General features: G+C 40.0%; 1 protein-coding gene and 1 long non-coding RNA gene across 2 annotated transcripts in view; one reads left to right on the forward strand and one right to left on the reverse strand.

Annotated features, from left to right (window-relative positions):
• Positions 1–45: 45 nt before the first annotated feature.
• LOC123460117 lies at positions 46–23,451 on the forward strand. Its single transcript, XR_006636793.1, has 2 exons — positions 46–369; positions 20,856–23,451. It is a non-coding gene; the product is annotated as an uncharacterized LOC123460117 (long non-coding RNA).
• Positions 3,620–23,460, reverse strand: part of Metap1d (methionyl aminopeptidase type 1D, mitochondrial) — a 102,924-nt gene continuing 83,083 nt past the window's right edge. Inside the window, exons 3-10 of the mRNA XM_045147494.1 lie at positions 21,625–21,774; positions 20,139–20,287; positions 19,529–19,571; positions 14,804–14,967; positions 6,812–6,909; positions 4,871–4,918; positions 3,940–4,018; positions 3,620–3,807 (exon numbers count right to left, since the gene is read on the reverse strand). Of these exons, the coding sequence (XP_045003429.1) occupies positions 3,729–3,807; positions 3,940–4,018; positions 4,871–4,918; positions 6,812–6,909; positions 14,804–14,967; positions 19,529–19,571; positions 20,139–20,287; positions 21,625–21,774 (810 nt within the window). The 3' untranslated portion in view covers positions 3,620–3,728. The remainder of the gene's footprint in view (positions 3,808–3,939; positions 4,019–4,870; positions 4,919–6,811; positions 6,910–14,803; positions 14,968–19,528; positions 19,572–20,138; positions 20,288–21,624; positions 21,775–23,460) is intronic.

Genomic DNA, 23,460 nt, shown 5'->3' on the forward strand with positions numbered 1-23,460 from the left:
GATGCTGGGGACAGTAATATTTCAGACAGCGTGGTCGGAGCAAAAGAGAAAAACAAGAGAGGGAAACCCCAATTCACCAACCAATACCGGGTTTGCCAACGCTGAAAGTAATATTGTTTTCTTCTTAATCTCCGAACCACACGGCGAGGCTTTGTAAGCAGCATCCAGCTAATGACTCTGCTTCTAGACAACAACTCTAGCCGCCCGCTTCTTTCTTTCCCCCCACCCACCCCGTGGCACGGGTGACTTTAATTGCTTCTTCTTAGGGGCTGTTTTGGGGGTGTGGAGTGTGGTCCTGTGTGCCCAGCACAGCCCGTCGGACGCGGCCCGAGCCCCGTGTCTCCCGCGCGTCTCGCGGGCCCTGCCCACGTAAGTGATCGCGGCGGCGCGTGGGGTCGGGGTTGGGACGCGGGACAGCGGGGCCGGCGTCTGCCCGAGCCAGGAGCCCCGCCGCCAGGCTGAACTAAGGGGAGGTTGCCAGTACGTCGCCACATTCTCTTGGGTGCTCTTGCACGACTTTGAAGGGACCAACTGCTTTAGTGGACGTGGGACGTGGCTGTCTCCGGGGCTGGGCACACACTCTTCGCGCAGGATAAGGTGACAAGCGGCTGGCTTAATTTCGAATTGAATTGCAAGTAGGACTGGGTGGCGGGTTCAGGATTATTTCCTAACCCTAGGATGCAGGACTGGGACACCAAGCCCTCGGCTGGTTCTTCAAAGCGTGATCTTATCTCTGCAGAGTGAGCTCGGAGTGGGTACCTCCCACCCACCGCACCTTCTCCAAGGCGACACCTGTTCTAAAATGCTTAGACTTTTGCCTGTCCCAACTATGAGAGGAAACAGAATTCTCATAGATTATGAAGGTTCCGGATCCCTAATAAAACCTACTGGAGTCATCTCAAGGCTAGGCGGCTCCAGGGTTAGTTTAGTCCCACATGGCTGGAAACCCTGAAGCTCTGGGTTAGGTCTGGGGTCAGTTCAGTTGACATACTTGTGAGGAAGCCTAGACTAGAGGGGGTGTTTTTAAAACCTACTTCCTAATCTCAATTTCAAAGAATGTTACACGGAATTCGTTCTAATTCAAGTTTATTTTCTACAGAGCTGCTTAGTACTGGATGGATACACATCTTTAGTCACTTTAATAAATAAGATTATACACCTTTACCATAAATACCTCCACCTTGCAATAATTGTTGCACAAGCAGATTGTTGTCCCAGTGGTTGGCAAAGTCCTGTGGTCCTAATAGAGCTATCCTCAGGGAATCTGGGAGTAAATTGATCCGCAGATCAAGATGCTGCACTCATCGCTGCAATCCGATTGTTCTAGGAAAGGAATGAAGTCATTCTCTGGCAAACATCTCCTAAAACCAGCTGGGCCACGTTCATCTCTAGGGAACACGAATTACTCCAAGTCCACATCTTCAGCTTCTGCCTGCTCAGTCTCAGAGCACCTCAGAAGTTTGTCACTGGATCTTGCATAATCTCATTCCCTCCCTCATTTCATGCAGCTCTTGGACCAGCTAGGGTCAGTCTCTTCCACTCAACTCTCCACCTCTGGTTGCAGAAAAACTGATGTGGAGCGTCAAGGACCAGGTTCAGGGAAGAGCTGAGATTTATCACCTTCCCAAGCCTGCACACTGTCCTCAATTTCTTTTTTTTTTCTTTCATTTTTTTTTGTTCATTTTTATTTATTTACTTGAGGGTGACAGAGACAGAAAGAGGCAGATAGAGAAAGAGGGAGAGAGAGAGAGAGAGAGAGAGAGAGAGAGAGAGAGAGAGAGAGAGAGGGAGAGAGAGAGGGAGAGAATGGGTGCACCAGGGCTTCCAGCCACTGCAAACGAACTCCAGACACGTCCGCCCCCTTGTGCATCTGGCTAACATGGGTCCTGGAGAATCAAGCCTCGAACTGGGGTCCTTAGGCTTCACAGGCAAGTGTTTAAGCGCTAAGCCATCTCTCCAGCCCTGTCCTCAATTTCTTGCCTCCTTCCTCGGAACTCAAACTGCATCTCAGACACAAACTAGCTTCCTGTGTCTTGGCAACTGCAAGTGTCCTTATGTTATTGGTGTCCCTGATAATCCAAGCTCTACTTAGCCTATGAAATTTTGCATTCTGCTTGAGTACGAACAACAGTTCACACAGGGCTGGAGGGATAGCTTAGCCGTTAAGACACTTGCCTGCAAAGCCTAAGGACCTATGTTCAACTCCCCAGAACCCACATAAGTCAGATACACATGGTGGCAAATGAGTCTGGAGTTCATTTGTAGTGGCTAGAGGACTTGGATCACCCATTCTATCTGCCTCTGTCTCTCAAATAAATATACATATTTATTTATTAAAAAAAAAGAGTTGGCACAACCACTGACCTCCCTGACACCCTCACTAAAATCATACCTGGGGTGGTGTCACTTTCCCTGGGGCCACCCTTGAGCCAGGTATGAATATAACCTGGAGAGCAAACCAAGGGAAGAGATGGTGATCTGGGCAGACGGGTGCCTGCTCCTGAAGCGGGCTGGAGCCACTGCCTGCAGAACTAAAGTCCCTAGATCCAGATCTAGCCAACTAGGCCTTGTTTCATATGTGTCTGTGTCTCTTCTCTTAAAAGGTCTCCAGAACACCTAATTTGTGCAGCCCTTGGAGCATGGGTGGGCATAGGGTCCCAGAACAGCCAGTCTGGGAGAGGTCAGGTTAAGGACTAGATGTCCCACAAACACAGCAGGTTCTGTGGGGTTGTAGCTCTAATTCCTGGAGCAACTAACAGTCTGTTGCTGGGGGAAGTGTGTCTCAATCTTTTGTTGTTGTTTGTTTTGTTTTCAGGTTAGCCTCACTTTAGCCCAGGCTGACCTGGCACTCTGCAGCCCAGGCTGGCCTTGAAACTCACAGTAGTCCTCCTACCTCAGCCTCCACAGGGCTGGGATTAAAGGCATGAGTCACCACACCCTGCAACTCTTTCAGTTTTAACCTCTGACTGCTCAAGAGCTTCCATACCTGTGTAAGACCCTGCAGACCCCCAGGCCCATGATCCACAGCCCAGACAATTTTAAAACTCAGTGCTTTGGCTGACAGGCCCATTTTTTCATGGGAAAACTACAATGAAGCAGAAATTAAGGGATAGGGGTGGGTGAGGGTGCTAGCTTCTGGAAACACATTCAGTGCCAGCCAATGTGAGCTCCACAAGGGGAAAAAATAAATTAAAAAAAAATTACAAGCAGGCATGGTGGCATACTCCTTTAATCCCAGCACTTGGAAGGCAGAGGTAGGAGGATCGCCATGAGTTCGAGGCCACCCTGAGACTACATAGTGAATTCCAGGTTAGTCTGGGCTACAGTGAAATCCTACCTTTAACCCCCCGCCCCAATCCAGAAAACAGGTTCTGGTTTTTCTTTCTTCACACATGTGTAAAAACGTTGGGATATCCAAAACTACCTTGCCAGATGCAAGGAGCACACATAATGGATTTAAGAGTTTTTTTATTTTTATTTTAACTTGGGGTAAAATCTGGACAGAGAATGGAGAAAGATAATAGACATGTCTCCTGCTAGGAAGATCCATCTTTCTGAAGCTGTGTCCCCAGTCCCCCCCCCCCGCCCTTCCCCTCCCCCTCCCCCTCCCCCTGCCTCCCACACACACAGTGTAAGGTCCTAGATAGGGCCCAAGGTGATCTGCTGTTCTAACTTCTCAAAGTTCTTTCAGCATTTGAGGAAAAAGATTCGGGACCTCCGACCCTTCCTCAGGTCTCCTGAGGCAGCTTGGTCAGGATCTCCACTCCCCCAGACGTGATGAGAATCGTATGCTCGAACTGGGCGGACCTGAAACACACCCTTGGTCAGAACACCCAGCACCAGCGCAGACGTTAGCCCCACTGGCTGCCTTTCCTTTCCTTCCCTCCCCTCCCCTCCCCTTCCCTTCCCAGACAACTTAAAAGTTAACGGGGCAAACACCTTTGGTTGTCTAGTGAGACCACAGTCCATGCGTCTTCCAGGACTTTACATTCAGGGGACCCCTCGGTGATGATTGGCTCTGTAAGAGAAAAAATACTTACTATAGTGACCTCTTCAGATTCTTGTCAAACCCTGTTTCAGTTGAGAGAGAGAGACTAGAGGAGAAAGTTCCCCTCCCCTCATATGTTTCACCCACGGGTTCATGTTGTCATCTTGAAAGGGTTGATAATTGATGTTGCTTGAATGGTATACTACAAACTAAACAGTAGGAAGAGGAAACACTACAGCATTAAAAAAATGTATGGAGTTGCCTAGTTCATAATTTTTTAGAAGAAGGAGGGCATTTTAATCAAGCCTTAATTAGGACCCTGTGGATAATAACTACCCAAACATCAGTCCCTCTTATAAATACCAGTCAGTTTTTTAAAATATTTGAATTTTTTAAACATGCTCAAAATATTCATTAATCAGCAAATAACAATTTTCTTATTTCACTCTAATTGCTTCTCCATTAAGTCCCACAGTCAGAACTATGAGGACTTCCTGGCCCTAGGTGATTGGAATTTGGTGGTGATACCAATCATGTGATAAGCCAGGAATGAACTGCCACTACATTAGAATAGGCCACTAGCTGACAGGGAGCAAGGGACTTAATCGCCTCTAGTTACTGGGTGTTAATGAAAAAAACAACAAAACAAAAAACCTAACACCATATTATGCTGGTAACAGAATTAGAGGCTGGATGGCTGCAGTCTCCTAAATGTGTCGGTAAGTATCTGATTTAAGAAGATGGGGCTCTAGGATATTATTTAATCAGATTTACGATGCATCCGAATTGTTTCATTATGCTGATTGGCTTCATCAGTTCTTTGCAGGCCTGCAGTTCCCACCCTGGAGCCACAGCTATCCAAACAGGAGCCCCAGAACTTACCTATGGTGAACACCATGCCCTCTTCCATGGGCAGACTGTTGTCATTTGCTGCAAAAAAAAAAAAAAAAAAAAAGGGTGGTATGAGAAGAGGAGCTAAGGAGGGAAAGAAAGAATTAAGGGAATCAGGCTGCTTAAAAAACATAACAACTTGGTCATTTAACTTTTAGGAAGGCTAGAGGATTTTAGATGATTGAGTGATTACCAAAGTTTTTTTTTAATTATTTAAAATGTTTATACATGTATATAATCTATTCTGATTATATTTACTTCCCATTACCCTCTCTTGTCCCCTTCCCACTTATCCCTCTTCTCTTCCCAACTAGTCCTCATTCTACTTAAATGCCTCTGTGTGTGTGTGTGTGTGTGTGTGTGTGTGTGTGTCCCAATGAGTTTAATTAGGGTTGAGTGCATGAGGACGGGAGGGGGATATTGGCTGGAGCACAGGCAACTTAGCAGCAGCTACAGCGCTGAAGAAAATGCCGTCCCTGTTGCCAGCATGTTTTTGCTTTTTTGAGATAGGGTCTCACATAACTGAACTCTTTATTCTCCTGCCTCTACCTCACAAGTACTGGGAGTACAGGTGCGCCACCCCAGGGCTGGAGGTGGGGATCCTCACTCTTGGCAATACCTACATGTGGAGGTCTCACCCTCAGAAGCTTGCCAAATTCTAGCAGAAGCCGCCTGGGTGTTTCAGACACCTTTGAGGTTCACCTCCCTCCACCTCTGATGTCCCCCACCAGGCCACCTGCAGCTACAGCTTGTGGTCTTTCTGGGTCCTGAGTTTATTACCACCACACCCCCACTCCAAAGAAAAAGGAGTCTTGAGGAAAGGTGTAAAAGGGAGATAGCATTTGGCTTGCGGGTTGGAGCAGGAGGCAGGGCCTTCATCCTCAGATCATTCCAGCTGTTGACACTGGTGAGGAACAGAGCTGACAAGCCCTCTCTCCCCTCTCACTTAGATCTCTTCTGAACGGCCTCAGGTAAAGTTCTTTTATTTTTTTTTAGATTTTTATTTATTTATTTATTTGAGAGAGACAGAGACAGAGAGAAGGTTATCCACTGCAAACAAACTGCAGACACATTCACCACCTTGCGCACCTGGCTTATGTGGGTCCCGAGGATTCAAACCTGGGTCCTTTGGCTTCACAGGCAAGCGCCTTAACTGCTAAGCCATCCCTCTAGCTCAGGGGGAGTTCTTTGATTCAGTGGAGTGCCTCTCTGTAGGGTCTCCAAGGATTCTGGAGGGATGGCCTCTAGAGACAGGAACTAATTCTACCCCAAGTGCACAGGCCAAACCCCCAGAACTAACTCTCCTATGGTTCTCATCCAAATGTGTACCTCCTCTGCACAGCTGCTTCCTACCCTATCCAAATCACCCCACTGCTTCAGGTCCTTATTGCTGCATCCTCATACCAGGCACACACCCAGACAGTGAAAGCAGGGGATTCGGGGGAAGGAACACAAGGGTGGGCATCATCTAGAAATCACTAAAAGAGTACATGCTGCTAAATACATCAGCTGTCAACACTGTGTAGGATGTAATGAAGTTTAACCACAACAGTCGGCAGTTAGAAAAGGGGGTAGAGAAGAAAAACAGAAAACAGTCACATGTGCATGCTGCTGGGACACTGACGTAGTGGTGTTTTGTTTTCAGTAATCTTTTCTAGACAAATAACCCTTGGGCCTTCCAGCCATGCACCCTTCAGGAGAAGACCAAAAGCAAAATAAACTTAATTGGGAGAAAGTGCTGAGCTGTAATCTAACAGTATAGTAATGTGCTGGTTAAAATTAAGTAGATAACCCTCCCATGCCCAGAGCAGGGGACAAGGGAGTAAGAGAGGCAGAGGATAGTGGGGATTCAAAGTGAAAGGAGAAACTTCAGGAGCAAAACTGTCTTATCCTGAGGTAATTCAATAAAAGCTTCCAAATCAACTTTCTTACCATGATGCCATATTTCTGGGAGTCCATGAAAGTAAGTTCCTATTCCATGTCCCACGAAATATGGACAGACTTGTAAGCCATTCTGATGAGTTATGCAGCTTTAAAAGTGACCAAAAGATATTTAACTAATTTAAATGTTTTTACTATATACTAAAATGACTTTAAAACATTCTCTGAGGGCAGGAGAAATGGCTTAGTGGCTAAGCGCTTGCCTGTGAAGCCTAAGGACCCCAGTTTGAGGCTCGATTCTCCAGGACCCAAGTTGGCTAGATGCACACAGGGGCACACGCATCTGGTGTTCGTTTGCAGTGGCTGGAAGTCCTAATGCGCCCATTCTCCCCCCCCCACCTCTCTCTCTCTCTCTCTCTCTCTCTCTCTCTTGCTGTGTCTCTTTCTCTCTCTGTCACTCTCAAATAAACAAATAAAAATAAAAAATTCTCTGAGAAATAACAAAATCAGTTCTATTTAGAACCAGATGATATCTTTGTTTTCTTCTGGAATAATTTAATTTTGGTTGATGCTTTTGAACAACTCCCTTTGGAGACATGGAAAAGAAGGTATGTATATAGCAGGAGTTTGAGTCATTTATCTGAATACAGTATTCAACAAATATAATTTTTAGGTAAGAAGTAAATATGCATACATACAAATGTAGATTGACCATATAACAAAGATATATATGCATATAATGCAGTCCATTAAAATGTTCTGGTTTTTGTGGCTTTATGGGTAAATTACTGTGCAATTACTACTGATTTGAGAACTAAAGAAAATCATAATCTACAAGTGTAACTTTCTACTTTTATGACTTTCTTTAATTCTGATCTATTTCAACATGGTATGCATTTTATAAACAGACATATAAAAGATCAAGTTTATTTTGTCATTTTTTTAATACTCCAGAAGTTGTTTTAGAATTCTACATAAGACATACACCATTAACAAATTCATAAAAATACCTTTCAATAAAAATGTTTAAGAAAAGTTAGGATTGATCCTAATACTTAATGTTCCATTAATTATTTCTACATGCAGACATTTTGGGTTCTATCTATCCTTTATAAATAAAACCTAGCATATAGAATCCAGCCTTCAGTTGCTTACCTGCAAGGATGAAAAGGTTTTGTTGAGATCAGTGAATAAAGTCATTTCTGGGAACATCAGACCAATAAAAGCATATGTACCACCAAATAACACATTTTCTTTCATGTGGGAGAAGGACAGAATGTCCCTAAACTCTATCCATTACAATGGACTGGTATTTATAGGACTACTATTACAATTCCTAACAAATCCAAATGATGCTCTCAAACTAGTTTCCAATAGACTCTAGGTTTAATTTAATATGAACATTTTAAACTAGCATCTTCAGGGACATTCATATCTATGCACACTCCACCCCACTCTTTTTTTGAGGCAGGGTCTTGCTATGTAAACCAGGCTGGCCTTGAACTCATGATCCTATTGTCTAATCCCAAATTCTGGGATTCCAGATATGTACCACAGGTACACAGCTTCATGGTTTTTTTTTACTTTATTTATTTATATTTTTTAGGCAAACCCAACAGACTGGCCTTTTTGTTTGTTTGTTTGTTTTTCGAGGTAGGGTCTCACTCTAGCCCAGGCTGACCTGAAATTCACTATATAGTCTCAGGGTGGCCTTGAACTCATGGAGTCCTCCTACCTCTGCCTCCCAAGTGCTAGGATTAAAGGCGTGCACCACCATGCCCGGCTCCTTTTTTTTTAATGCAAGAGAGCAAGAGCGAGAGCGAGAGCAAGAGAGAGAGAGAGAGAGAGAGAGAGAGAGAGAGAGAGAGAGAGAGAGAGGGAGGGAGGGAGGGAGGGAGGGAGAAAGTGAGAGGGAGAGAGAGTCGCACACCAGGGCCTCCAGTCACTGTTATTGAATTACAGATGCATGCGCCCCCTTGTGTGCATGTGCAACCTTGCACTTGCATCTGGCTTGGTGGGACCTGGAAAGTTGAACATGAGTCCTTAGACTTCACAGGCAAGCTTAACCACTAGGCAATCTCTCTAGCCCCAACTTCAATTTTTAAAACATCTTAGTCACCCCCAGGTTTGCATGATCTTTTCACTTAGACAAAGATTTCACTATATGCAGCAGATGGTTGAAATTGAATTCTGATGTAAGTGTTAGGGCAGAAACAGATAACTATGCATGTGCTGGGAACTGGAACAAGCTGAAGTCTTCAACTGTTAAGATACACTTTATAGTCATAGCCATTTTGTAGGTCTTTGCTTTGGGCAGGAGGTATAATATCTTTTTCCAAAGTTTTTCATGATATCTGACTAGAAGCTGAAAAGAAGAGTGGGTAGAGGGCAGAAGAAAGGTGATTAAATAAGACATTATAACCTAGATTGTTCCTTTCATTCTCTTTTTTTCAAGATAGGGTCTCACACTAGCCCAGGCTAACCTAAAATTCACTATGTAGTCTCAGGGTGGCCTTGAACTCATGGAGATCCTCCTACCTCTGGCTCCTGAGTGCTGGAATTAAAGGTGTGTACCACCACACCTGGACTGCTTATTTTTAAAGTTAAGAATGGGTTTTCTCTAAATCTTTAAATTATGTTAGTTCAGTCCCAATAAGCCTCAAGGATTTGAAGAACATTCAATATAAACTATTCTTGTATTTTCTTTTAAAAAACTAGTTTTTTTTTTTTTAAAGAATACAACTGATTGGCAGTCTTCATAGCTACATCTTGAATGTGTATTACAATGGCAATTTAATTTTTATTTCTGATGAGAGAAGAAGAAAGCCCACTGAAAAATCCTCATGGTCCCTCCCCTTACCATACCTCATTCCTCTTCATAAAGGAAGCTGTGCAATTACAAGGTGGCTAAAGGTAACTGAGTGCATTCTCCTGTAACCATTTGCTTTCTGGGTCCTGGCGGAACTTCTGTCTACAGGAGTATCATAGAATCTATATGCCACAGATACAAGGTTAGAGGAATTCCCAGCTGAGTGAAGAGGAAAAGAACTACACAAATTCCCTTCAGTTCCTTGGAAAACACATCCCAATACTTAGTTCCTATGGACTAAGAATATACTTTCTTCCATATTTTCCTTTCAGATTGGTAGTTTTCAACATACTCTTAATGGGACTAAATGAAATAAAATTTCATTAATGCACCAAAATGCTTCTTAAAACATGTTCTTTTAGGCTGGAAGGATGGCTTAGAAGTTAAGGTGCTTGCCTGAAAAGTCAAAGGACCCAGGTTCGATTCCCTAGGACCCACATAAGCCAGATGTGCATGGTGGCACATGCTTTTGGAGTTTATTTGCAGTGTCTGAAAGCCCTGGCATGCTCATTCTCTCTATATACCTGCCTCTTGCGTGCGCTCTCCCTCTCTCTCTCTCTCAAACAAATAAAATAAATACATAATAAGTTTGAAGAAACATGTTTTTCAACAATTTTGGGACACAGAGTATGCACAGATTATTAACCTGCCTGTAGAGTTTAAGTCTGATTTGGAAGAGACAATCCAAATGACTTGGAGTATCAAATCTCACTCTTCTAACAGGACAGCAAGTGCTACTCACCCAGATTGTGGCATGAGAAGGTGGAGCATACATGTACCACTTGACTGGGATGTTGGGAGAAGCAGGAAGAATAGGGCAGGCAGGGCTCTAAAGTGTGATGTGGTTGTTCTCCAAAACCAACCCCCTGCAGGACCATGGCCATTTCTGAACACAAGAATTTTCTCACTCTGAACATTTCAAGGATGAAATCTTTCTTCTTGTTGAAATCTACTGAAAGGATGCTCCTAATATTAGTTCCTCTGTTCTGATTTTCTCTAACTAAAAATTCTTTAAGACTGTATGACACTCATTCATGAGTCCAGCCTAATTATGATTTGAAGTCTTTCATATGGAATACTGAGAGAAAGAAAAGATATATAGAGGTAGTTGTATAAATTTACTTTTCAATTAAACTGCATTCATGTTTTAGTTACAGTTTATAGTTGAAAGAGAGCATTTAAAGGAGTTTCTTGTGACCATTTTCAATTTAATTTCCTTTTCATGAAGCAATACCCTTAATTAAAGCATTGTCTAAATAAATAAAATTTATTACATCTCAACCACTTGATATGACTAAACATATATTCCCCAAGAGGGCAGAGGAGTACTATGTTTAAGTATATGGGCTTATAAAGATATCAAAATGCACATGGAAATAGTTCTATCACCATTTTCACATCAACCCTGTAAGCTACACTAATCACCAAAGGGTCACATCTCTAATAAGGGATCTCAAATGCAATTGATTTAATAAGTTATGGAATTTTACTTTAATCTCTCTAGAGTTTTAATTTGAGTTATAATCTTTGGATGAGGGAAATGCATAAAGCCAAGGATTTCCTTTAATGGCAGGGATATTTAAGGATAATTAGTAATATTTTTGAAAGCCAACAACTATTTTCTGAAAGAGTACTACCTTTTTTCTTGTTTCAAGCTGGATCACAAATTACTGTATTTTTCTTACAATAGTGTTGAACTTTTATTTGAGGTTTTCTGTTTCTGAAAAGCCGACATGATGGATTGAAATAAAAGATAATTTATTGCAATGCTTACTTTCATGTGCAGAGAGAAGCAGTGTAATTGTAATTTACAGTAGCTGTCAAGAAAAATCCATCACAGATGACATTAAAATGACTTATTTTGCCTGAGCCACTTATTGTTTAAATGTGCATAATCTAATAGAAAGAGATTATTTTTAAAAAATCTGCTTTATATTGTCCTAAATTAATATCAAAACATATACTTATAAATTAAACATTAAAAACCTTGTATTGATACTTTCATCATGAAATTTACAACCAAGTTTAAGTGAACTGTCATATATTTGTGATACATGAATCTACACGTTCATATTGTTCTCACACATGTGGACGACATACTCTAGAGATAATTACAAAGAAATAGGTTTGGAAGTATTTTAAAGCGAATGGAGGTGGAGCAAGCATGCCACCACCATGGCCTAGAGATCAGTAGGCATTGCTCACTAAGCCATAGGGCACAAGGAAAACAATTTCCATGAAATCATTTTAGCTGACACCTCTTCAGAAACATCTTCCTTTAGGTTTCAGAGAGTTTAAAAAAAATGTCTGTAACAATCTCAAGGTTTGGGGTAACATAATAGAACTGCAAGATGCCTGAATGTTCTTTTCAGAGTGTAGCAGTCAAGGGAGGCTATGCAAAGATGGTGGCTATCTTAAAAGAAATGAAGCTGAGTTGAAAGATGTTTGTAAACCTTTGGTCTGTAAGTATTTCAAGTACTTTTGGCTCAAAGGTGGATCTCATTCGTTTATTTACTCTGTTAAGACTTTTCCTGAATAAGAAAAGCCAAAATAATAGATGTCCAGAAACACTGCTTTAACAACACAACAGAGCAAGCATTTGTTAGAATCGGGGCCAGGTCTTCTCGCCAACAGCAGACATAAACCATCTAAATAATGAGATGCATTAGGGTAAGAGTAGAAAGTTCATTGTCTGTTATTTCCACATAGTTTTGTATGTGCAGTTGTTGGGACTGATCTGGTTTTCAAAGGAGCCTGTTCATGCAAATTCATACTCTGCAAAAACTGACCTCTGCATCCAGATAGCTAAAATCCAATGTCACTTTCAATTCTACTCTTCTGCTGCTGCTGCTGCTTTTTTATGTAGCTAGAATTAATGTAGTGAATATGTAATGAAATGCATTATCCTGCATGGAGATTTATCAGATTTTCCAACTGAACGCTATGCTTTGCTAGTACTAGCTGGAGTTCACCTGCATGTTGGTGTGGCGTGTGGCTCTTTTTTGTAAAGAGTTAAGTCGTACACAAAAAAAGCGAACAAAGGTCAGCACCCAGCCACCACTTGAATGTGAGATTTTTCTTTTTATTCCCCTTGATGTATACTAGGCTCTGTGTTATTAGTCTTAATGATGGAAAATTGTAGTGTTGATACAAATCTTTTTTTCAAAGTAGTAGGCGGGAGCTCCATTTGTTAGTAAGTTTTTTTTGTGACTAAAAGCCACGGACAGTACATTTATGTAGCAGTAAAAGGCCTAGATGCTCTTTCCATAGCAGAGCTAATTATTCCTACTGTGACCTTACTGATCTAGCCTGTTCCTAGTACATCTCATCTGCACGCCTGTTCCTCTGTGTAGATGGTGTCAGAGAATATGAAAAACCCTATAATGAAACCATTTTCATGATGGAGAAAGGCTACTGGAGTTGCACTTGCTACAAAGAGGCTCAATTATATGAGTAATTGTGATAATTTTCTACATTCATAGCCTTCAATGGGGAAAAAAGAATGAGAGCCACAAAGGAAAATTACTTTAACAAGAAAGTACAGAGAGTAAAAATGGAAGAAGAGACAAAAAGGGGAAAAAATAACCAGAAAAAAAGTTTAAAAAATAGATCTGGAGGGAGGAATAGCGAGACAGGGAGAACAACAGAAATGCTCAAAAGCCCATGTGCAGCTGTGTTGCGCAATTAAATTGAATTTTTTTCTGCAGTTGATGAATGTGACTACTGCAAATGTGCCTCTGTAGTTAGCTATCATTTGTTGTTCCGTGACAGGAAAAGGATAATTACCTCTCAGAGAGAATCAAAGGCTGACATGCCCTTTAGACACAGCCATGAATGCAGAGCTCCACAGAATGCTTGAATAAGAATCTAGTGTTCTCTGCCCCCTTCTACTGAAGAATAAATTTTGTTAAAATGCAAGAGCACCACCAGTAAATTTGTTGAACCCTAGGTGTTCAAAAATATGAGGTGCATCTATCGACTCATCCCATTTGCAAAAATAAAACTGCATTTTGAATTCATTTCTATTATATTCATGGACAGTAAGATAGTGAGATATGCATTAAATTTCTTTTCCCAGTAGGGGTCTGATTCAACATTTCCTATGAAAGAACAGAGAGACACTATCCTTTTTTCCCAGGCTAGTTAGCCTATAATTTAAAACTGTCAAAAACACAATTTTGTTCAAAGTCTTCAATAAAAGCTTCTCAGATATAACCCAAAGAGATTTTACTAAAGTTTGATTCAGACACTGTTACAATATTTTTAAAGCCATAAATACATTTAACTGATATTTTACTACCTTTTTTTCTTAAAGTATTTGAAGCTGTATGCAGAAAAAAGGCAGCATCTTTTCAAGATGACTAAGCTTTCCATCCTTTGGGCAAACGGGAAGTGTTCAATGGTTCATATTAATGAGAACAGTGCTTTAAAGGGTATGGATGTGATCATGTTTAACAAAATGTGTTACTTTTAAGTGAAAACACATATTCTTCATGTCTACTTCAAAACATTTAGGGTTAAAAAAAAAAAAAAAAAAGACCTGAAAGTCAGAAACAGATTACAAGGTAAAGTCTTGAATTTGGAAAATACACATATACTCAAAATGCAAGCATAGAATACTGTATGGGAAAATAAAGTATGGTTTATAGGAAAAATGAACCAGACAAAAAGGGGACAGAAGGCCACCCTTTGAGGCTATTTGCTAATCCACTAGCCTGAGAAGCCAGGCCAGTCTGAGCTAACACTTTACATCTTTGCCTCACAGGAACATATCTCACCACACGCTTTATAGCACTGAGCTTTCTCACCAGCCCAGGGCTGGGCTCTCAGCCCCTTCTTGGACGCATCCTCCTATCCCTGGTGCGAGTTTGAGTAAAGTAACACTACTGACCAATACATCAGGCTAAAACAAAAGCAGCTATATAAATATAAATATCGCTTGCTGCTTCAGCAACTTTCTTTGTTGACCCTGGTCTAATTCACTTCTTTTAACCATCCACCCCCCTTTTGTTTTCAACCTAGGGAACAGTATTGCAGCGTGGCAGTTCACATACTGATATCAGACTGAAATGATGGTGCTGAATCATAAAACATGTCATCAACTTTATACCAAGCCGCCAATAACCTTTGTACCACTTGCCCACCCTCCCTTTACTTGTCAGTGCAAGGCTTACCTGACTGTGTTGCCAATTACAGAGAAAGGGGCTCCAGCTCTGCAAGCTGCAATTGCTTCATCTCTACACCTTCTGGCCACCTCCACTAACTTTTTACCACATGCATCCACATTGCCTACCAAAAACGTTTCAGAGGTGTCTCCATGGTAGCCATTGTAATAGACCTAAACACAGGCACAAATTTTAAGATATGTCCTTGTTTGAAATTCTTCTTTCTCTCTCTTAAAGTATCCACAACATTCATTTATGTCCTTAGTAAACCCATGTATTTCATCCTTCCAGAATTAATCTCAAGTTTGCATATTAAAAAAAAAAGAAAAAGAACAACTTTACTGAAACCTCAAGAAATTTAAAAGATGAAGTTACACAATGATACAGTAAAAATATAAAAACAAGTGAATGACCAGTAGGACTATTGCAGCATTATAATTAATACCAATATTGTAATATTTTGATTCCTCATCTCCTTTATGAGAAGGCAAAACTGTATTTGCCATAATTACTTACCAAATGTACTGAGCTATGATTATTTCCATGGCATGATTAGAAAGCTAAGTAACATAGTCAAAAGTACCCTCAATTTCGACAGGCTCATGTGACCTTTTATTTACCAGGTCTATACGTAGAAGTGACGCAAAGTAATAGGAAGAGATAACATAGACGTGTCAGCATTACAACGGCTGGCAAGAAAATTTACTGCCAAGAATTGAAGCAGTTCAATATAAAAATGAAATACAGAAAAACTCTATTCTAGAAATAAAAACTTAATCAAATATTCCCGATGGCAAAATGATAGCGGAAAATACAATACATGAATTTTTGAAGAACGAGAACATATCAAAAGTGGCTTAGGAGTAAGATTGCAGATTACAATTTTATCAGTCTTCAGTGATTCAGAAGCCCCATAGGATGTTCAATGATACAAGATTCATGATGAAAAATCAATAATTTTTTTTATAAAACACTGTAATAAATATAGAAGGCAAAGGAGACTGGTTGAATAATGATCCTTGGATATAATATGGTATTCACTATTTTGCATAAATTTGTCCTATCTAATTATGCTCACAGTTCTCTTGTTCATAAAGTAGAATAGAGATTGTTATGAGGAAAACTATTTATCTAAGCTTTCTGTATGTATAAGTCTCTTAAATCTCTATATTATCCTCAATTTAAAAAAATGCTCTCCTGGGCTGGGAAGACGACTCAGCAGTTCAAGGCACTTGCTTGCCAAGCCTGCTGGCCCTGGTTCAATTCCCCAGACTTGTATAAAGCCAGATGCACAGAGTGGTGCATACATCTGGGGCTCGTTTGCAGTGACAAGAAGCCCGGTCATGCCCATGCTAACACACCCTCGCTCTCTTTCATAAATAAAACATATTTAATGCTCTCCTATATTCTATAGAGGAAGTAAGAAAGGCCTTCACAGAGATCTTCAGTTTTCAAACCAGGAGCAGGCACCGACAAGTGACTGATCTGGGATTACTGGTAGAACACAGAGGTGGACTCAGGGTAACCTGATGGCTTGTTGACTTCTAATCAAGAGCTTCTGCTACTTCGTCAAATCATCTTACTTATATTGCCTTAGAATAGCACTTAAGACCTTTATTCTTTTTTATAGTCCTTGGAAATTGAGGAAGATAGGAAATAGCTTTAATACATAAGAATATAAAACCTCATTAATATAAACTCCTTCAAAAACCCATAACAATGTTTTTAAAAAATATTTTTACTTATTTATTTGAGAAAGAGATGGACCGAGAATGAGCATGGCCATGTCAGGGACCCTGCCACTGCAAAGGAGCTCCAGACATCCGCGCCACTTGTCATCAGGCTTGGCAAGCAAGCTTCCCCAACCACTAAGCCATCTCGCCAGCCCCTAACAATTTTAAATAAAATGTGTTATTTAGATTCTCCTGTTTTCTGTTTCATATTACTTTTTGCGAGCTTTCAAAATGACTACTTGAAAGAGTCAATATGTATGGAAGACAATACTTTCATATGTATATGGTACTGGGGCCTGAGCCCTGAATCTTGCACATACTAGGTAATGATATAATACTTTCGAAAGTCTGAGGCCGTCATCGGTAACTACCATTTGTCTCCCTAAACTATTCTTGTTTTGTACTTTATTTAACAAGTATTTACTGAACATCTACTGTGAGTATCACATGGTCTTTAAAAAAATAACTTTCAAGAGAAAAAGCAACCAATTTTATTGTGAAACATACTATATACAAACAACCACAAAATGCAATAGGTTTTTCCAGACACTAATACAGAAGCTGGTAATAGAGTCCTTTACTTAATGAATGAAATATTTTATAAAAAATATAATTTGCTAATACTGACCTACATGTCTCCTAGATTCTTTCAGATTTCTAGACCCTTGAAAACCTTACACTTGGTTTTATGTGTATTAGTTTAATAGTTGTCAAAATAATTTAAATTTGCCGAGCATGGTGGCACATGCCTTTAATCCCAGCACTCAGGGAGGCAGAGGTAGGAGGATTGCCATGAGTTTGAGGCTACCCTGAGACTATATAGTGAAATCCAGGTCAGCCTGAGCTAGAGTGAGACCCAGCCTCAAATAAAAATCAATAATAATAATAATAATAATAATTTAAATTTTAAAATGAAATTGTTTACCCGTGGTCTTTAGAAAACTCAGAAAAGAAATAGAAGTATTCTCTGCAGATATACTGAAGACAGTAGGAAAGAACATGCAATTTCACTCAAGCAGCAATATTTTATTAGTCTTAACAGGGAGTGATTAGGTGAGGTAATAAATGTCAAACACTAAAATCAGGTTCAATCCAAAATAAAAGTATATTATGAAAAAGACTTTATTTCAGGTATACTTCATAAAATACCTCCTACATGATTCTGAGTTAGAAAGCCAACAGGCTATATGAAGCAAGTGCTCAAGTATTCTAAGTAGGGCAAAATGACATAGGAAGTAATAGCAAGAAAAGAATTGGTGGCTCTATCCTTGAACAAATTGATATAAAGAAAAAGACTGAATTAATTTAAACAACTAAAAATTGACTGAATTCAATTACTGGATGGCTATTTCCATCTCATTCCTACTCTTATCTAAGTTTTACTCTGGGTATAAAATACTATTAAAAGCATTTCTTCACTAATAAAGATTCTATTCCTTGAATGGTGTTCCAAATAGTTTCCTTAGATGTTTATATTTAATTTAATTAATTTATTTGACAGAGAAAGAGAGAGAGAGAAAATTAGCATGTCATGGCCTCTAGCCACTGCAAACAAACTCCAGACATGTGCGCCCCCTTGTCCATATGGCTAACGTGGGTCCTGGGGAATCAAACCTGGGTCCTTTGGCTTCACAGACAAATGCCTTAACTGCTAAGCCATCCCTCCAGCCCAGATGTTTATATTTTATTTATTTAAAATTTACTTATGGGCTGAAGAGATGGTTTAGCGGTTAAGGCATTTGCCTGCAAAGCCAAAGGACACCCCAGCACCTATGTAAGCCAGATGCACAAGGGATGCATGTGTCTGGAATTTGTTTGCAGTGGCTAGACACCCTGGCATGCCCATTTGGTCTTTGTCTTCCTTATCTTTCTCTCTCTCTGTATGCAAATAAATAAATAAAATTTTTAAAAATTTTATTTAATCATTGATGTACATATTTCATTTATGATCTGTATAATATAAAAGGTACAATTACAAAAAATACTTTATTTATTTGCAAGCAGAGAGAGGAGTAGAAAGAGTGTGAAAGATTGAGAATGAGAGAGAGAATGAGTGTGCCAGGGTATCTCGCCAAGGCAAATGAACTCCAGATGCATGTGCCACTCTGTACATTTGGCCTTACATGGAAACTGGGGAATTGAACCTAGACCATCAGGCTTTACAAGCAAATGCCTTTAGCTGCTCAGCCATACTCCTCAGACCAATTTTTTAAATTAAAATGAGCATAAATAATCAAAATCAGAGAATGGTCGAAGGCTAAGCAAATCAGCAAAGATTACAGCTTGTACAATTTGAAGTCCCTATGTTAAATTACTCAGGCTTGTTATTTAAAAGAAAGAAAAAACGTTAACCATTTGGTGAAAACTTAACTTCAGAGAGACATCCTGCTTGTGTGCTTTGAGCCTCAGATTCTCTATACCAGAAATGGAACACAACGTTACCTTCAGGGATTTTCATAAATCTTGGGAACACTGCTAGCAAGAGTTGCTGTCCAAATAGACTGACACGCAGGCCAATGCAGCCCCTAATGACAGAGTAAGATAATGACAGGCCCCACTCAAAATCAGCAGGAAGAGGAAGATCAATCTTGGCAGAGTGAAGGAAAAATGCTGGCTTTCTTCGTGTTAGCTCATCTCATACATATCTAGCTTCAGCAGCTGCCCAGGGCTGTGGTGCTCTGCATTAACTACACAGTGGATCAATAACAATTACACCTTCTCAAAAACATGACACATAGCAGGATTGGGTTGACATTTCACTTAGGCCAACATTGATCTCAGTACATCTGATTCCAGCCCTAAATTCAAGTCAGGCCTGGGTTTACTAGGAATCAACATGGAGTTAAAGACAAAAAAGGAAACCAGCTGCTTGCGTCTGGGGCTAGAAGTAAACAGCACTTCTACCAGTGCAGTTCACTTCTTCAATCCACTCTTCGTTCTGTTGCCACCAGCAATGCTGCAGCTGATCAGAGATGAATTTTTTTTAATATGGTTTACTCACCGTGACATCAATGTTGATTATATCTCCATCCTGAAGAGGTCGACTGAAATATAAACAGAGAAAAAATGGTGGTAGACAGATCTCAATCAAAGGAATATAAAAATAAATACCTAATGACTACTCTCACAGGCTCAGTGATAATTTGGAATGAAGGAGGAATGAATGGAGTAACTACATCTGACTTTATTTTATGTGAGTCACAATACAGGTCACAAAAAGTACGTGAAGGCAACATGCTGCCTGTTTAAAAATGGACTATTCTTTAAAAAGATGAACTTACTGGCTACCTGAAGTGTGCACAGAGTCAGAACAATAGCTGACAACATTTTGCCTCCATTGAATTTTTACAATGGTAAAAACTGAATTAGGTAAAAAAATTAATTAATGCACAATTATTTTTACAGGTCATATGCTGATTTAAAAACATTCAATGGTAGTACAACATCCATTTAGAAGCAAACTACTTCAAATATTTTTTGTATTATTATAATCAACTTCAAAAGTATGCAAATGGATTTCAGTTAAACTACATACAGTCTCTCTCAATGTATGCTATAGGTTTAAGCTTCATGTTTTAGTTTCCAAAGGAACATCATTGAAAAATGAATACCTGTCAGGAATACCATGACAGAGTACGTTGTTTACAGAGGTACAAACGGATTTTGGAAAGCCTCCATAGCCTAGAGGTGAAGGATAGGCATTATGACTGATGATTTCCTGATGAACAAGAGTATCTATCTCTTCAGTTGTCATGTCAACCTAGAACAGTAAAGAAAGAAATTGTGCACTGGTAGTTGAAGACATCCCCTGTATTTGTTGACTATTCCTACAACAACAGTACTTCCAATGTGACACTGCAAATTTATAAACTCATGGTATAATGTTTTAATTAATCATGAAGAATGCTACCTTCAACTATGCCTTTTTGATGATCATTTGGGGATATGAGGGTATTAAACAATTTCTCTAAGAAATAGAAAATTTAAATTGTAGGATCCTCTAAATCATTTGCGAATCTTTTAGCCTGGATATTTCAATACCATGTCCTTCAGTGACGCTTTTGTGCAAAAGGAATGCTAGTTAAGAGTGGGTTGAAAACACTGCATGGGTGAAATTTCAAGCAAAGGCAGGGAGATGGGGGGAAGGGACTATCACTTCAAAAATTCAATCTGATATATTTTGAAAAGATTTTATTTTCACTAATCTAATCTTAATTTCTTTCATACCTAAATAATGTTTTTTAAATGTTCCCCTTACTAGAAAGTATCCAAGTATTCTAACAAATAAAACCGAACTTGAGCTTTTTCTTTTTGTTTGTGTTTTATAGGCCTGAAGACTGAACCAAGAGCCTCACAACTGTTAGGCAGCTCCTGAAATTGAGTTTAATGCACATATGCTGACTATATCCATCCAATCATAAATAAAATTATGTAGCAAAAGTCAAGTATTTGAGCAGAAGTGAACTATTTCTTCAGTAATTTAACATTCATATGTTGCTGACTTACTTTGCTAGGACAGGTTATCATACAAGTGACACAGGAAGTGATTTTATCTTTGAGTGTCTTCTGAAGCCCTACCCACCTGTAGTTTTAGAGACTACATCTATATTTTTTTCTATGATCTTTATAAAACAGTATGCCTTGGATTATTCTGAAATAACGAAATCTTGTAGCAGGGTTATACACAATTATTTTGCCATGTTATACCTATAGTTTTGTTTACTGGATCTGCTCTTTCTTTGCATAGTAAATGTAAGAAAATATGAGGCAAAATACAAGACAGACCAATTCTTTAGGTACACAGAAGTAATGTGGAAAATAAAAGAAAAAACAACAGGCAAGAGTATGGGGGCAAAAGTCAAAGTCATCTGTTAATGATCAATGTAGATGGGGTGATTTAGTCCAAAGTGTCTCCAGAATTCTATGACTTAAAATATAATTTGAGATTCTAAATTACCTCTTGAATAAGTACATAAAATAATAAAATCCCTTTCTCCCAGCCTAATGTTTTACTTCATTAAAAATAATAGATGTATACAAAAGAAGAGCAGCTTGCTGTCCCTGTGTAAGTCACTCTGACACTTTGTAAGACACCACCTTCAAGCTCTTCCCAGCCAGGAGGAGGACATGACGGGCCAGCTGACAAGCTTGACGAAGCCCTTGAATCTGATCTTCATTCTTCACTTCGATGCTGTCTCCCCACTTGGGTACAATGCCTGTCGTCACATAGTCTGGCTTCTTTATGTGCTTGAGGAAAAAGGATTGAAAACGAAGATCAGAACCCAGCACACGACAATGGGATCATTTTTTCAGACACAGCCTCCTGCTTCATGGAGCTCTGCCCTTCCTGCGGGAGCACCGACCTCCGAAGCCAGCACAACAGACCCTCCAGGCTACCCCCTGTTCCTTCCCCTGCCCTTTTGAACTTAACATTGCCTGGTAGTGCTGCCTCTGGATGGTCTGTTAACCTCACCATGCTTTGAGTCAAACTCGACTGAAGTAGACTTCTGGTCAAAACAAACAGTAGTTTTCTTTTCTTACTCCACCCAAGCCCTCTGGAAGCAGAGCACCCTGGATGAAAACGAGCTCCAAGCTTCCAGTCTGCCAAATAGTTAATTAAGTAGCACTCTCGTCTTTGTAACACAAAGATAAAATTTATGCAAAGGATAGCTCTCAACACCCTCTCCCAAAAGAACATATGTGAAAAGGCTGTCAAGTCCACAGAGCCCTTTTACACACACCCTTTTCTTATACTTGGCAACTTTAAAACTGAGTGCTAGAGGATGAAACAAAACAACTTTCTTTCCTTTTATCTCCTCCAAGGACAACAAAATTACCTAGAAGGGTTCCATCATTTATCAAGAACAAACAAAAAGTGTCCTCCCTCAAACACAAAACATTCAACCCTGATCACTCCTTGGGGACCACCCTCCACCACTTAAACCCACTGGCAGTATTCAGAAGATAATACTATCTTACACACAGAACTTCATTGCACAGCCCTTAACAAGTTATTTCCAGCAACTGTACCATAAGCATTGTTGAACAGAGCACAGGAAGCAGTTTGGGACAGGAAGCAGAGGGAGACCACATCATTCAACAGCAACATTGCCCAGCTCTAGAAGGGCAGAGGTTGGGGCTCCTGACTTTGTGAAGAGTACTGGGCCATATCTTAGGGACTTCTCTAACTCTTCTGTCAGACAGGTTTTTATGATACAGGTAACTGAATGGCCTGGTTCACGACAGCTGAGCTTTGAAGGATCATCTCTACTCTAGCAGTCACCCCAATAAAGTCCACACCTCACCAGGTCTCCCCTATATAAACTTATGTTCTGTCTCCACTCTGCTCTGTGTTCTGTTGAGGTTACAACTATAGGCAGAAGAGCTGTTGGGTTGTTACTGTAAACTGACTGGAATGTATAAAACAATACAGTCCCCTATCCAGAGATTTATGTTTTGTTTTACTAAGGAAAAATAATGTCAATTGTGGACTAATACCTACTTCTCACTGTGGTGGCCAGGCCTTAGCCAAGGCAGGAATGCGTTAGCCTTTCTGTCTTATCAGCCTTTTCCACAGGAACACCACTCACCTTTAAGAGGTATAACATACTTATGTGGTTCACTGTAAAGAAAAATGTGTAAAGGGAGAAACCAGGTGATTCTGTGACAAATATATATTTCTTTGAGCTATTTTCCTTCTTCCTAAATGACCCCCATACCTCCTTTATATTGTATTTTGAAAAGTGACGAGATTGTCTTTCCACAAAACTGTAATCTCTGAAAAAAAATCAAGAATGCTCTGAGACTAGACATTTTACTTAATTTACTCTAAAGGACGATTCAAAGACAGCAGCACTAATAACATGGGAAGCCTAAGGGCAGGCTTAAAAAAAAAAACAAAACAGTGTGTGAGTTTCAAGAAATTGCTCTTGA

This window comes from Jaculus jaculus, chromosome 4 (assembly GCF_020740685.1).
Source record: "Jaculus jaculus isolate mJacJac1 chromosome 4, mJacJac1.mat.Y.cur, whole genome shotgun sequence".
NCBI classification, from domain to species: Eukaryota; Metazoa; Chordata; class Mammalia; order Rodentia; family Dipodidae; genus Jaculus; species Jaculus jaculus.